Raw genomic sequence first — 15167 nt, forward strand, 5'->3', positions numbered from 1 at the left:
ATAAAACACGATTTTTTTTTTTTAAAAAAAACCATTTACATTTTCAAACCATCAGTGTAGAAACAACCCTCCCAAAGTCTCCTAGCAGTGACAATGGCATCTATTTCAGTCCCGATATAAACGCAGCTTGTTCTTATTTTCTTTCATAGGAAAGACTTTGAAATGAACCAGTTAAATTCAAGAATTGAAGATGAGCAAGTCCTTGCAATTCAGCTACAGAAGAAAATTAAAGAGCTCCAGGTAAATCTAAGAGGCACAAAAAGGGGAGGGAAATATATATTTTTTACAGCAGCAGGGCTGGGTTTGAACATTTTGGGGGATAAGTGGGGAGCAAGCCCGCCATTTGTGCCAAAAGTCAAAAGGGGCAAACATTTGGTCCGGCCTTTGAAGAATTTCCTGTGGTCCACTGCAATGTAGATGCTCCTGGCCACTTGGTACCACAATGATCCATGTGAAATGAAACCCAGGTAGAAGCGTTATGAGCCACTCAACCCTGGTCAGAGTCATTGGGTTCTCCTCCCCTTTTCATTCAGGGCAGAGTTACCTGGTGGTTTCTGCCATCTTTTGTCTACTTTCAGGCCCGCATTGAGGAGCTGGAAGAGGAGCTTGAGGCCGAGCGAGCTGCCAGGGCCAAGGTGGAGAAGCAGCGGGCAGAGGTGGCGCATGAGCTGGAGGAGCTGAGTGAGCGGCTAGAGGAGGCAGGTGGCGCCACGGCTTGCCAGATAGAGCTGAACAAGAAGCGTGAAGCAGAGTTCTTGAAGCTGCGCAGGGACCTGGAGGAGGCCACGTTGCAGCACGAGTCAACTGCTGCCGCCCTGCGCAAAAAGCACGCAGATTCTGTGGCGGAACTGGGGGAGCAGATTGACAACCTGCAGCGCGTGAAGCAGAAGCTGGAGAAGGAGAAGAGCGAGTTGAAGATGGAGGTGGATGATCTGTCCTCCAACATTGACTACCTCACCAAGAACAAGGTGAATGCCATTTGCTGATGCTTCCTTGTGCACTAATGTGTTGAAAGGAGGAGGAGATGTTGGAAGCAGAGGTAGAGCTTTTCGTGCATGAATGTGAATGGACTAGTTTAGTGCTGCAACTCTAAGCCATAAGGTGGCTTGAGGGAGGAAGGTATCACATACAGCAGTAATTTGGTCCTGAGGCAGAAGTCAGCATCTCAAGAAGCTTGATTTTTCATTTTCCTCCTGACTTCAAAAAATCACCATAAGCCCAATGAATCAACTAAGGTGTATTTTAGCTTTAAAGTCCATTACAGTGTTCGGTTGTTCAGATGGAGTGGATCAGATGCACTTTTTCAGCATTTCAGTTCCCTTTCTCTGGATCTGAAGCATTCCTCACCTTGACAGGTCCCCTGCTGGTTTGCTCAGTTGACAAGCACCAGCACTGCCATGCAAGTTACACCATTGACTTTCTGACTGGTCAGGGTGGGAAGAAGGTAGCTGCCTTTTTTAAAGGAAGCACCGTATATACCGTGCTTGATGGGAACAGCGATCTATACATAAGCGCCAGGTCTGGTGCAGGGAGCAGACCATGAGAGCACTGGAGCTCTTCACTGGCCATGATCCAGCCCTAGGCTCTGCTTCGAGCCAGTTGTTTAATGCATTGACAATTCAGACATCTAGACAAAGTTTTCATCCCTGTTGTAGGCAAATGCTGAAAAGCTCTGCCGAACATATGAGGATCAGCTGAGTGAAACCAAATCAAAGCTGGATGAACTCCAGCGTCAGCTAGCCGAAGTGAGCACCCAGCGTGGGAGACTGCAGACTGAAAATGGTATGTTTTGCTTTCAAAGTCGCTCCCTCTGTTACAGACCTTGATTGCATGCATGTTGGAACTCCCCAGGAAGAGAGCAGTCTGGATAAGTAGCCTTGATGATGCAAGATATTCTTATGTCAGATAAATTGCCTATGAAGAGCTGCAGAATATCCATGCTGGACAATTGGCCTTGGGGATCTTTGCATGTTGAGTTTGAACTTGAGGCATGAAGGTTTTGATTCTCGCTTGGCCATGAGGAGGCTAATTGAATGTCCCTGGGAAAGTCGCTGTCTGTCTACATACTTCACAGTGTTGCCCCAGGCTTGAGGGGGGCCCTGGGCAAAATGCCCTCTCATGGGCCACTCTCCCCTGTCAGTGGCTTGGTGGATTTATCTAGCTGTGGTGACTGATGTGGGACATTACAACGTTGGCTAGATGCAGTTGCCTGGCCCTGCTTGTAGTGCTGAGCCAGAAACTAATCGAAGGAGAACATGGCAGGCGTCATTAGAGGGCCCTGCCTGGTACTGAGGCCCTGGCAATTGCCCAAGGATGCCACTCCTGTAATGATAAATAACTGAGATTAGAATTATTAAGCACTTTGGAGCTTTATGAAGCTCATGCCAATTGGTAGCAATTACGCTATGTATGCTGCAGAAAATACAGAGCTAATTACATTCATTGGGTTCGGCTTTCTAACAAGTTAGATTTTAGAGCCACCAAGAGAAAGCACTGAATCCATTTTGATTGATGTGGCTACAGTCTTTTGAAGTGAACATTAGACTGAGATCCCATAACATCTATCCTATGGGGATTGGGGTTCATTCATACAATCTGTTGGGCTAATGAGTCTCATCAGTGGAAGCCTGCACAAGGTCTTTCACTTGTGCACTGGGGCTTTCCTTCCCCTGCACTCCCACCCCCCAAAAAACAGCTCAAGAGAGTCAGGAAAACTGCTAGAACAGCATGCGAAGGGGGGGGAGGGGGATTGTTCCATCTGACAAACTGAATACCACCCAATGTCTGCACCCTGCCCATGCTGATTATCTTCAAATGAGTTGTGTTCAGTGTTGGGTCAGTCCTGAAAACGGCAGTGTGGCTATTTTGGATTTCAAAGGGATGGAAAACAATGAGTTCTCCAATGAAATGTCAATGGGATATCTGGCTTTTTACAAAATTAGGAGAACTTAGCCGGCTTCTTGAAGAGAAGGAGTCCTTTATAAACCAGCTGAGTCGCGGAAAGACTTCCTTTACGCAAACCATTGATGAACTCAAGAGACAGCTAGAAGAAGAGACTAAGGTGACCATATATACATCTGGGGTTACACCTGCAGTCAAGAGCTGGTAACAGGGAACCAGGACTTAATTTGTACTGTGGGGAGACTCACTTGGGCCCTGAAACTATTTTTCAATACCCAGAACATATCCTGGAATATATCAAATAATAGTAAGGAGAAGTGCCTCTGAGTATGTGCTGAGTGCTTTTCTATACCACTGAATAACCACAGTCTGCATATTTTTAGGATTCAGGAACAGGACTTTCATGGGCATGTTTGAGATCCATCCCCATCTTTTTGGCCATAATGCTATAAAAGGAACCCTTTAATGTAGATATTGTATTTCCATGGGGATAGTGAATAAGACAGTAAATTATACTTCCATAGCTGCAGCAATATTTTCAGTATGTTAACAAATGTCTCTGATGGGAAAGATGTTTTTGAAAGGGAGACAACATTAGCCTCGATTCTTCTACATTCCATAAAGACTGTAAATAAGAAAAGACATGGCTTCAGGTTCAGCCAGGACAGGGCAGGTGTGGTGATTATGTTGGGCGATTGGCATGGCCAGTCAGTGGACTGTTTTCCTTGTTGACTCATCCATCTTGAGCTCTCAAGAGTATCTGCTCCAGTGGCTATCACAGGCCCCTTGGTGAGTGTCCATAAAGAGCCCAGCTCCTCCTACCCTGCATACTGTATATATTTTTTGCATAGAAGGCAACCATCTTCACAAACAGTTGCTCCTAACTTATTGATGAATAAGCTGTCAGAATGTATTGAACCCCAGCCTTCATTTGACACACTGGGGAGTTAGATCTATCTACTCCTTGATAAGTGGACACATGCAAGGGAGAGAGGCCTTGTTTCCATGTTAATGCATGCGATTCCAACCTTCCAGTCCAAGAACGCTCTGGCTCACGCTTTGCAAGCTTCCCGCCACGATTGTGACCTTCTGCGGGAGCAGTATGAGGAGGAAGTGGAGGCCAAGGGAGAGCTCCAGCGGTCCCTGTCAAAGGCCAATGCAGAAGTGGCCCAGTGGAGGACCAAATACGAGACAGACGCCATCCAGAGGACAGAAGAGTTAGAGGAAGCCAAGTAAGTCCTAGAGGTGGCCATTCATGCGAAATAAATTATGTGGCGTCCCAATTCTGTGCAGAAATGAAGCAGCTTTGGCACCACAGTGTTGCCCAAAGGCACCTTTGCAATTAAGTGCAACAGGTAGGATGGCCATGTGTCCAACTTCACAGAGCACAGTTCTCTGTTTGGAGGTGTTCTCTGTCTGAAAGGCTGGCTGGTCCAGATTTTTAAAAAGTGTAAGTAGAGAGAAGTAGCACCTTGAAGTTGCCCATCGCCAGTTGGCAGCTAGAAAGAAGACAGCAGGTCATCTGATCAGTCTTCCCCTTTATGGTGAGATGTATTCTATATAAATTGCAGTAATCCTTTGTAAATTTGCATCTATGCATATAAATTATGCAAATTTGATGGTGTGTAAATGGCCACCCAATAGCAGGAAGCTGGAAAAGTCCATGTTAAGGATATATTGCAGGAAGCGAGAGGAAGCATGCCATAATGAGCTCCAGCTGCCTCCTCGTTTCACTTCCCAGTTAGTTGCTTCCGTCTCCCCTTGAAGATTCTTCTCAACAGAAAGGTGGAAAGCATTGCACCAGGTGGATGAGATCTGTACTGCTGCTAGAGCTCCATCTCTGGCTCATGTAGGAACAGCTATTTCCCTAGCTAACCATGATAATTTGCAGGAAGAAGTTGGCCATCCGGCTGCAGGAGGCAGAGGAAGCTGTGGAAGCAGCTCATGCCAAGTGCTCCTCTCTGGAGAAGACCAAGCACCGTCTGCAGACAGAGATCGAGGACCTTTCGATCGACCTGGAGAGAGCAAACTCGGCTGCTGCTGCTATGGACAAGAAGCAGCGCAATTTTGACAGGATCATTGCGGAGTGGAAGCAGAAGTACGAGGAGACGCAGTCGGAGCTGGAGTCCTCCCAGAAGGAGTCCCGCAGCCTCAGCACAGAGCTCTTCAAGCTCAAGAACGCCTATGAAGAGTCCTTGGATAATCTAGAGACTCTCAAACGTGAAAACAAGAACCTGCAAGGTATCATCAGGGCTGTGGGTAATCCAAGAGTGTACTTCACAATCCAAGGAGCTATTACTGGGCAGGCACAGGTGTCATTTATTATTTTTCTTATGTAAAGGTAGCTTCTAGCCATTACAATAGGAAGAGAATGCTTGAAAGTCTGGGAGTCATGGCCTGGAGGTGAAGGCAGGGTAGACCCTACTTGTGGGTCTCTATCCTTCCACTGAAGACCAGTAGCCTAATGAATGTGTGGGCTCATCTGTGGACCAATTTGCAAGGCTAGTTTTGAGCACCTTGGAGGAAGGGTGGTGCTGGTGGGTTGATAGCCTCTTGTATTTGTGTGTGGCCCAAGTACGTAAGCCAGCCTTCGCCAGTCTTGTGTTCTCCAGATGCTAGCTGGGGCTGATGGGCATTTTAGACCAAAACATCCGGAGAGCACTAGATTGGTGAAGGATGGCATAAGTCATACCCATGCGGCAAGCTCAGCAAAGGTCCAGAGCTTTAGGTTAGGCATTCTGTCCTGTCTTGTCTTCCATTCTGGGTTTGATTTGGGTCGCCCTTTTCCCCAGTCACTTGGAGATAGAGGGTGGAATTCAACAAAGTCCTACTTAGAGTGGACCTATTGAAATGAATGAACCTTAGTCATGTCTATTAACCCCAGTGGGTCTACTCTGAGTAGAACTGGCATTGATTTCCATCCAGGAATTTTGAATGAGTGGAGTATCTGAATAACAGCTACATGTTGCTGTTGTTGTTGTTGTTGTTGTTATTATTTATTATTATTATTATTAACAACTACAGCTACATGCAGGCCTATAATTCCTGTCTTCTTTACCAGAGGAGATCACTGACTTGACTGATCAAATTGGCATGAGTAGCAAAACCATCCATGAGCTGGAGAAGCTGAAGAAAGGTCTGGAGAGTGAGAAAAATGACATCCAGGCTGCCCTGGAGGAGGCTGAGGTAAGCCCCCAGCTTGTGAGCAGAGGGAGAGCTTCACATTGTGGCCGTGCACAATGTGAGGCCACATTATGTGAAATCCAAGCTATATCCCAACTGAACTGGGGGCTATAGCAATGTCCTTCAACCTTGAGTCCCAGAAGTTGTTGGGCTCCTGCTGCCATCATTCCCGAGTGTGGGCTGTGCTAGCAGCGGCTGATGGGGACTGGAATCCACCAACATCTGGAGGGCCACAGATTCCCCATCCCTGATCTAGCTCATTGTGCTGCTCTTCATTCTGGATTTTGACCAGAGAGCTTTGCCACGTGGGAGTTGTAATCCACCATCTAGGGACCCAAGGGACACTGGGCCACAAAGATTTGGGGCAGTGAAAGGAGTGCCTTGCTTAATTTGAAAAATATGTCAGTGTGTCTGTGCATGTTCCTATGGGAAAATACAAATGTAGGAAGTATTGCCCAAGTCCTACAGTGTTCATGAAGGATCCTGTTAGGTAGAGCCACGTAGATGTTAGAACTGTGGCATTTAGAAACAGTATCCTTTTAACATGCAGGCCTTTGACAAGTCGTCTTCCTCTTTCCCACATTTGCCTCTCATCCATCACTTGCTGCTGTTGATTCCCCCCCCCCCCCGCCTTCTTTTGGTGTTGAATCCTGGCAGGTGGAACAACTAGAGGCATAGAAGCCGACCATTTACCTGGCTCTACGGTGGCATCTAGTGGTCAGAAAAATACACTTCTGGCCTTTGCCGACATGGTGCCAGGTTTATTTATTTCATTTTATTTATTATTAAATCTCTACCTCAGCCTTCCTCCTAGAGAAGCCCAAGGTGGCAAACACCAAAATATTAAAATGCTAAAATGATTAAATTAAAAACACAACATTTAAGAACAACCTCATGGCCCCACAGCTAATAAGGTTCAAGGTTCCTAGAAACAACTAATGTTATCTTACTTACAGCAACCAAACACCTGGGTAAACAGGAGTGCTTTAAGTTCATTACAACAGTTGTTAATGAGGGAGAGAGGGTTGGAAAAGGCTGCCCTAGTCTCTCACAAATATTAGATATCCTAATGAGCTTCAGGCTATTCAGCACCCCGATGCCTTTTCAAAAATAAGCTGAAGCAGACGGAGGGGACCAGGACTCTGGTGAGTCTTTTCATGAAGTACTTACCTTTCCTTCTGCTCCTAGGGAGCCCTGGAGCATGAGGAAAGCAAGACACTGCGCATCCAGCTGGAGTTGTCTCAGATCAAGGCTGATGTCGATAGGAAACTGGCAGAGAAGGATGAAGAATTTGAGAACCTCAGGTAGGAACAGAACATACTGTGGCAGGCTGTTCTATGAAACTAGTTAGGTTTGTATAGGTTTGGGCCTCCTGAAGCCTTCATAACCAACACAGAGCAAATCTACACAGAGAGGCATCGTTGAGAAAACAAAAGTTGTGACGAAGGTTCACCGGTTCTGCATCTGTGGGTATAAAGTGCCTCTATTCTTAAGCATCTTTCTTCACTCTCCCAGGCGCAACCACCAGAGAGCCATGGACTCCATGCAGGCTTCACTGGATGCAGAAGCCAAAGCCAGAAACGAGGCCATCAGGCTGCGCAAGAAGATGGAGGGAGACCTGAATGAGATGGAGATACAGCTGAGCCACGCAAACCGCCAGGCCGCCGAGTCTCAGAAACTGGTGCGGCAGCTCCAAGCCCAAATGAAGGTCAGTCATGTTGGGAACATCTCCTCACTGAGCCTCCTGGAGCTCTCCTGTATTTCTCCCTCTCTCCATGGCTGCTCCACAACTACCACCTTTCCCCTCTGATATCACATTCCCCCAGGCCCAGCTCTACCGTTACGCCCCTCAGGTGGCGGTTGTTGATGGACAGCATTTCCTTGAAGGACAGAGCTGTGTCAGCCATGCTGCCTGTCCTGTGTCCTCTTAACTAGCCTGTTACCCTCAAGTGCCATGGAAGATGCTACTCCATTACCAATATTAGAGTAAGATTAGGCTGTGAGTCTAGTTGACTTCTGTATGTGGAACTGGGGGGGGGGGGTGCCATCTTGCCCTTTGCCTTAGGCAGAAAGTGTACAGTGGTACCTCTGGTTACATACTTAATTCGTTCCGGAGGTCCATTCTTAACCTAAAACTGTTCTTAACCTGAAGCACCACTTTAGCAAATGGGACCTCCTGCTATTGCTGAGCCGCCAGAGCACGATTTCTGTTCTTATCCTGAATCAAAGTTCTTAACCTGAAGCGTTATTTCTGGGTTAGTGGAGTATGTAACCTGAAGCATCTGTAACCTGAAGCGTATGTAACCCGAGGTACCACTGTATTGGATTTGCCCTGCGGGGGCAAGCTACTGATGGTAGGTGGGCCAAATCCAGAGGTAAGTAGGGCCAGTGTGCCATCTCTCTCTCTCTTTCTGCGCCACACCCTTTCCCCCACATCTTGCCACCTGCATGAAATTAGGCCAAAGGCCTCATGTGGTTGTTGCGCTACAGGTTCCCCACTCCTCTTTCCTTATAGACAGGCCATACCCAATCTTTGACAGGAGAGAGTTTGGGCCTGGTATCTGAAAACCCTTAAAGGTTCTCTGCAGACCTCAGGAGACTTCTAGCTCTTGCTTCTCTCTCGTATTAATCAGGCCCCTTTTTTTCTTGTTGTGCCTGACAGGACTTGCAAATAGAACTGGATGACACCTTGCGCCATAACGATGACCTGAAGGAGCAGGCTGCTGCCCTGGAGAGGCGCAACAACCTGATGCTGGCCGAGGTGGAGGAGCTGCGTGCAGCCCTGGAGCAAGCTGAGCGTGGAAGGAAGCTGGCTGAGCAGGAGCTCCTGGAGGCCACAGAAAGAGTCAATCTGCTACACTCGCAGGTGAGGCAGAGGCTGAGTTCCCATGTGAAATACCAACTTCTGGACTCAGTGCTGAATTGATGGTTGAAGTGAACTGTTTCAAATCAGCCCTGAAAAAATGCAGGGTTCTTGATCTGCCTCTCTCCTTCTGGGGATAATTTCTCGCTTGGGCTCATGGGAAACTGTGTCCTATGAGTAGCCCCCACGCAGAGAGAAGGGGATATGGCTAGAAGACCCTGTATTTTCTTGTTTACTTATAAAGGGGGTGTTATCTCAAGGAATTGGGGAAGATAAACTTGATTTAGTTGTTTGTTTTTAAAAAAGCCCAGGATGAGTTATATTTATTTGCATTTTGTATTTACTCCATTTATATCCTCCTGTTTTTTCCAACATGGAACTTAAAGTGAACCAATTTGCTTGCAGACTCTCCCTGGTTCAATTCCTGATATCTCCAGTTAAAAGGGTCAAAAGGAGCAGGAGTCAGGAAAGACTCTCTGCTTGCGAGTGCTGCTTCTCCATCAGACCAGACAACCCATGGTTAGATGGAGTATTTGTTAGCACCCTTTGTTCCTAATGTCATGGCGAGTTCATTTCCACGGTCCCTTTCTCTCCCAGAACACAGGTCTGATTAACCAAAAGAAGAAGATGGAGGCAGACATTTCCCAGTTGAGCACTGAGGTGGAGGAGGCAGTGCAGGAATGCCGGAATGCGGAAGAGAAGGCCAAGAAAGCCATCACGGATGTAAGAGATTGGAAGCCCTTGAGAGGGAATCTTGCACTGTTCCTGTTACAGTAATGCTTGTTTAGTATCTATTAAGCCAGAAACACTCTTTGAACAGGCAAAAACAAACAAAAAGCAGCCCAATTTCAAATGCTGATTCTCTGAATGTCAGGTGTTGGTTTTTGGATATCAATCTAAATTGTGAAATATACATTTTAAAATGTCCAAATTTTGACAGCTGTCCACTCAATAAAACGTTTGTTTCGGCTCTCGTAGTTAAAAGAGGCTTTGACTCGTTACACGAAATTACCTACAGAGCTGGCAGCTTCACTATCACATATTCACCAGAGCATGGAGATGCTCTCTGTGTAATGACTGGCTAGAGCTGGCAATGCCTCTGTGTTAATAGGTGGTTGCCTACAGCAACCCTTACTGCAGATGGCATTCTTGATGCTGCCACAGCACTAAGGAATCAGTAGCTGAAGTAGATGACGTGAGGAGGGCCTGGCCTGGCCAGTGGTAAGCTGTTGCTGAAGTAGCAGGACAAGAGAGGCAGGATACCTGGGGGTTAGAGAAGGTGAGTGATTTGCAGCACCTTTGGACAGGGATAGCAAGTGGTGTCCTTCAGGTCTTGTAGACTACAACTCCCATCATCCATGACCAGGCTGGCTGGGGCTGATGGGAGTTTTAGCCAACAGCATCTGGAGGGCACTCTATTACCTATCTCTGCTTTAGGAGCTAAGGGGCTGAGTCTTGGTAATTTTGGTGGAGGGGAGGAAATAAACCAGGGGGAACTCCCAGTTGGGGATAGCCAGTGGCTGTTAACATAAGCGAAGAACTTGATGAGCATGGAGACAGATTGTGGAGGAGGGATTTACTATAAGGTTGATGATTGCAACATTCTACTTAGTGGGTGAAACTTCTAAATTAGACCCAGTACCTGATTGGTTGAATGGGTAGTGGAGCTGTCAACCCTCCCTGCTCTTTCCCAATGCTATAATAAGAGAATTTCCCGCAAAAAAGGGAAAGGTTGACAGCTGTGAGTGGAGTCTGAAACACAGCTGTGGATAATATAGAGGGGGTTCGCTTTCACTTGTGTCTGAGTAGGCCTAAGCTGTGCTAGTATGTGTGCTGGACTATCTCACCCTGCAGGTGTGCAAGAGAGGGTAGTTTTATGCATCTGTTCCAGCCCTCCAGATGCTACATGGACTCTTTGCCCTCTGTTCCACCAGGCAGCCATGATGGCAGAGGAACTGAAGAAGGAGCAAGACACAAGTGCCCATTTGGAGCGGATGAAGAAGAATATGGAACAGACCATCAAGGACCTGCAGATGCGGCTGGATGAGGCTGAGCAGATTGCCCTGAAAGGAGGCAAGAAGCAGATCCAAAAACTGGAAGCCAGGGTGAGAACAAGGGAATGTGATATTTTTCTTGCAACAGCCATCTATGATCTACAAGGCATGGAGGAGGAGGGATTAATAGAAATATGAACTCTGCCAACTCTGAAGCCACTAGATCGATCCTTCCAGCAATATGCTTTCCCAATGCCACTCTTGGTGTTCTGACTGAATGCTGCACAAGTGTTCCTCTGAGGTGAACCCAGAGCTGTTTATCCTAAATCCCTAACGCTCATACAAGCTTGAGCCCCTCTATCTGCTATGCTAAGCATCCCAAGAATGCTTCATCATAACTTGGGCTGTACTCATGCTGTACATCTGCAGGGAGAATTTGTCATTCCAATAATATGAGGATTCTAGTCTTCATGGTTCTAGGAAACAGCTTGGAAATGTGTTGACTTAGGAGGTTCCAACTCAACCATTTTCTATTGCTTTCATTTCCCCTCTATTGCTCATGGGTAGGATAAAAAAAAAAACATGCATAAAATTAAATTGCCAAATGCCCTTGCATGATTTGTTCTGGTCCCATTGTTTGAATTCCCTTGACACTGAATGAAATACTGTGTTCACCAATATCCCTAAAAGATGCTAAGTTTTTATTTGAGAGGTCCTAGTTGAGAGGGAATGATCAAGGATAGGCATGGAGAATAGTGCAAGTTGGCCTCTTCTCTTCCAGTTATATCCTGTCATAGGAAGACAAAATGCTCAGGGTACTCAGCCCAGAGTTGACAAAATCTCAGCTACAAGGTTCCTGCAGGGATCTAGAATGTGAGAGTATAGGCAAGTCCCCTCTAACTTTTTCCTAGTGTGACATATGAACATCCACATGAATTCCTACTGCCTTGCCGAGTGTGACAATGATATCCTTCATTCTAGTTGTCTTCTCTGAGTCAAGTAATGAGAGGTGTAAAGGAACCTAAGCCACCCTATTTGTTCTTTTCAGGTGCGTGAACTGGAGGGTGAATTGGATATAGAACAGAAGAAGTATGCAGAGACTCAGAAGGGTATTCGCAAGTATGAGCGTAGGATCAAAGAACTGACCTACCAGGTACAAGCCTCAGCATCTTCACACCAATTCCTCAGCCCCTTACTTTATTAACAGTAGAGCTGAACTCTAAGTGGGGGGAGGGAACTTTAAAAGTCTGCGCCCATATATTCCCCTTCTTCATCCTCAACAATAATGCAAGGGGGCCTGAAAAATGCGGCAAGTTCCAACATCTGGAGGACCACATGCTACTGGATATATGTGGAGATCGAGGCGGGGTTGGATTATTCTAGGGAAGGTGAAGCTCCCAGGGAGCGGAAGGGCAAAATCTCTGTGCATAGTGTGGGAGAGAATCACTGACAGGAAGAGCTGAGCTATCCCATGTTTTGCCATTGCTTTTCAGACTGAAGAGGACAGGAAGAACCTGGCACGGATGCAGGAACTGATTGACAAACTGCAGAGCAAAGTCAAGAGTTACAAGCGCCAGTTTGAGGAGGCAGTAAGTGTGACTCTGCATGGGCAGAGGCTTACAGGCAGCAGAAAACATGCTGTCTTTACTCACAGCTCCCTCTGGTCTTGTGGAAACCCTAGTGTCTACCTTCCCTGTGAGTTGCTGCAGTTAATTCAAAAAGTGACACAACAGGAGCTCTGGCACCTTAAAATCATTCTCGTGTGCTTAGGGCAAATCAAACTTCATTGCCCCTGCACCTTATTGCTCTTATATATGAGGAACCTCTGGCCCAGGGGGGAATGTGGATCCCAGGCTTTACTATCTGGCCCTTGGAACTCTCTGCAGGCCACACCCCTCACCAATCCTGCTCCAAGCCTTCCTCAAGTGTTTTGCATGGCTGGAAAGTGGCCTACTGTACAAAGGGAAGAATCACATCCACTAGCATAGTGGCCTGTGGAAGGATGTCCATAAGGCAGTGCAATCCCTTGGGCTAAAAAAAGATTCCTCATCCATGCTATAGGCTCTGAAGGCACAAGGGCAAATTCACTCACACCTGCCTGCAAACCTCTTTCCATGTGTCTAAGCAGACCGTACTTGCCACAGGGGTATCTAATCACAGGACCACTACCAGTTCTGCTGTCTACATCCATTCCTGTCTTCCCTTCTTAGGAGCAGCAAGCCAACTCCAACCTTGTGAAATACCGTAAGGTGCAGCACGAGCTGGATGATGCTGAAGAGCGGGCAGATATCGCAGAGACACAAGTGAACAAACTGCGGATTCGCACTAGGGAAGTTGTACCTCTGAAGGTAAAGGCTAAGCTACCACGAAGCTTGTGAGGATGGCTTACTGGAGGGGGATGCAAATCTTTTTGTTTTGAATGCTAGTGATAGAGAATAACAGAGCCAGCTAAATCTAGTGGGGTCTAGACAGCTTGGATCACACACACACCACTAAGCCAGACGATAAGCCATGACTTGTTTATTTGGTTTATTTTCCAGCTGCTCTTTCCTTATGCCTTTGTAGTCTGGAGAGCTTCTGGGCTGGGGTAGACTAACCAGCCAGCATTAAGCTACTGGGTTCACATATTACCAAGCCAGTTAAAACAAACCAGGATTCATAAGCCAACAAACAACCATGGCTTTGGATCATGGTTTGTTAGCAGTAAACAATTCAGTTAAGGTGCAGGGCAGGGTTCACACATAGTGCTAAGCTATGGTTTAATGTTATGTGTGAACCAGGCCACAGTACCAAATAATATTTGGAAGATGACCAAGCTCTACCAGTCCAGGAAAGTAGGACAAGGCAGCGCTCAAGAGCAGTGGCTGCATCCTTGGGTTGCAACTTGGAAGGAAGACTGAGGGAGCAGTTGGGACTCCGCGAAGTTCCTGCAATCCACTCTGAAACATACTTTGTTTTTTTTATTAATAGTTTGAAGAATAAGAAGCTGCAGTGCAACATCCCTTCTCTCACCGTGTACGTCATTGTGTAGATGTAAATGGCTGCAACAGCCATCACTGTCTCTGTAGTGAATAAAGCCTAGCACTCATGAGAAGGCTGTGACCTATTTATAAGTATTGAAGCAGGGTGGGTGGACATTTGTTCTTACTATGACAATTCCTCTGTTTAAAATGGAAAGATGGCAGGAAGAACTTTCAAAGTCCTTTTCTAAGAATTCCATCAATAGGCAACTTTCCCCATCTACTTAGTGGAGAAAGGCCCTGTACAGACTTGACTTCCAGTGGTGATAAGAGGCGTTTTCTCAAGCACTACAGGTAAGGAAACATGGTCAGGTGTGAAAACTTCAATCATGGAGTATGTATAGATCAAAGTCAGAAAAAGGGGATAGGAGAGGTCCCACACCCACTCTATGGTCTTTTGGAAAAAAATAACTCAAGAACCCACATAAAGGGGAAATGTATTGTTCTACCTGACAAAGAGCAGCGTTCATTGTGAAGCCAGTGTTTTTTATTCTTAGACATACGGCATCTAATGATAGCTATGCAACAGTATAATACAGTTGACTCAGGGCTACAAAGATATCCTGCTAGGTTTTACAGCAGACATATCCCTACTGAAGATGGTTAGGAGGCAGCTAAGTTCCACTTAACTATCCCTTCTCAAAGCATATTCAGATTGCAAGCTTCCACATTAATAGTTCTTCTTCCTGAAGCATGCAGAATTATGCATAGTCAGAAAAGTATGCCAGCAGATCCCACACTAAAGTAAAATTGGCACCAACCATAAGGGTCCTTAAGACTTGCTGGAAAAGGGTGCTAATCACTTCCAGCCATACAAAGAATAGGCCCATTGATAATTTCAGTGTGTCTACTGTTAACCCATCAACTCACAAACCTCCACCTGAGCATTACAGCTGTGAAGTCCACTTGCTTATACCCAATCCATGCTATTATAGGAAGAGCTCCGTGACTATGAGAATTGGTGCAGAAAAAGTAAAGACCTTCACTAGCATATTTTTTTAAAATAAAATTATTTTAATAGTTTCCATTTAATACATTTATGTGCTGTTAGTAAATCAGCATTAATCTGGGCAGCATGAACATTAATCCACTTGAGATACTTTAAATTTCCAGGAACATTTGTTGGCCTGGTGAGGCCCATCCTCTTGCCACACAGCAGTTCCATTCCTTTAGTGATTAAAAATCCAAACCAAAGCCAACACAGCC

The 15167-nt window shown here is 46.2% G+C and overlaps 1 protein-coding gene across 3 annotated transcripts in view; it reads left to right on the forward strand.

The window, feature by feature from the left end:
• Nucleotides 1-14035, forward strand: part of MYH7B (myosin heavy chain 7B) — a 52639-nt gene extending 38604 nt beyond the window's left edge. For all 3 annotated transcript variants that reach the window (XM_033153260.1, XM_033153261.1, XM_033153262.1), the window contains 16 exons: nt 150-240; nt 579-968; nt 1656-1782; nt 2943-3061; nt 3937-4133; nt 4793-5142; nt 5963-6087; nt 7273-7388; nt 7600-7792; nt 8747-8950; nt 9545-9670; nt 10882-11052; nt 11990-12094; nt 12435-12530; nt 13152-13289; nt 13912-14035. In XM_033153260.1, the coding sequence (XP_033009151.1) occupies nt 150-240; nt 579-968; nt 1656-1782; nt 2943-3061; nt 3937-4133; nt 4793-5142; nt 5963-6087; nt 7273-7388; nt 7600-7792; nt 8747-8950; nt 9545-9670; nt 10882-11052; nt 11990-12094; nt 12435-12530; nt 13152-13289; nt 13912-13923 (2560 nt within the window). In that variant the 3' untranslated portion in view covers nt 13924-14035. The remainder of the gene's footprint in view (nt 1-149; nt 241-578; nt 969-1655; nt 1783-2942; nt 3062-3936; nt 4134-4792; nt 5143-5962; nt 6088-7272; nt 7389-7599; nt 7793-8746; nt 8951-9544; nt 9671-10881; nt 11053-11989; nt 12095-12434; nt 12531-13151; nt 13290-13911) is intronic.
• The last annotated feature ends 1132 nt before the right edge of the window (nt 14036-15167 follow it).

The sequence above is a fragment of the Lacerta agilis genome, chromosome 6 (assembly GCF_009819535.1).
Source record: "Lacerta agilis isolate rLacAgi1 chromosome 6, rLacAgi1.pri, whole genome shotgun sequence".
NCBI lineage: Eukaryota > Metazoa > Chordata > Lepidosauria > Squamata > Lacertidae > Lacerta > Lacerta agilis.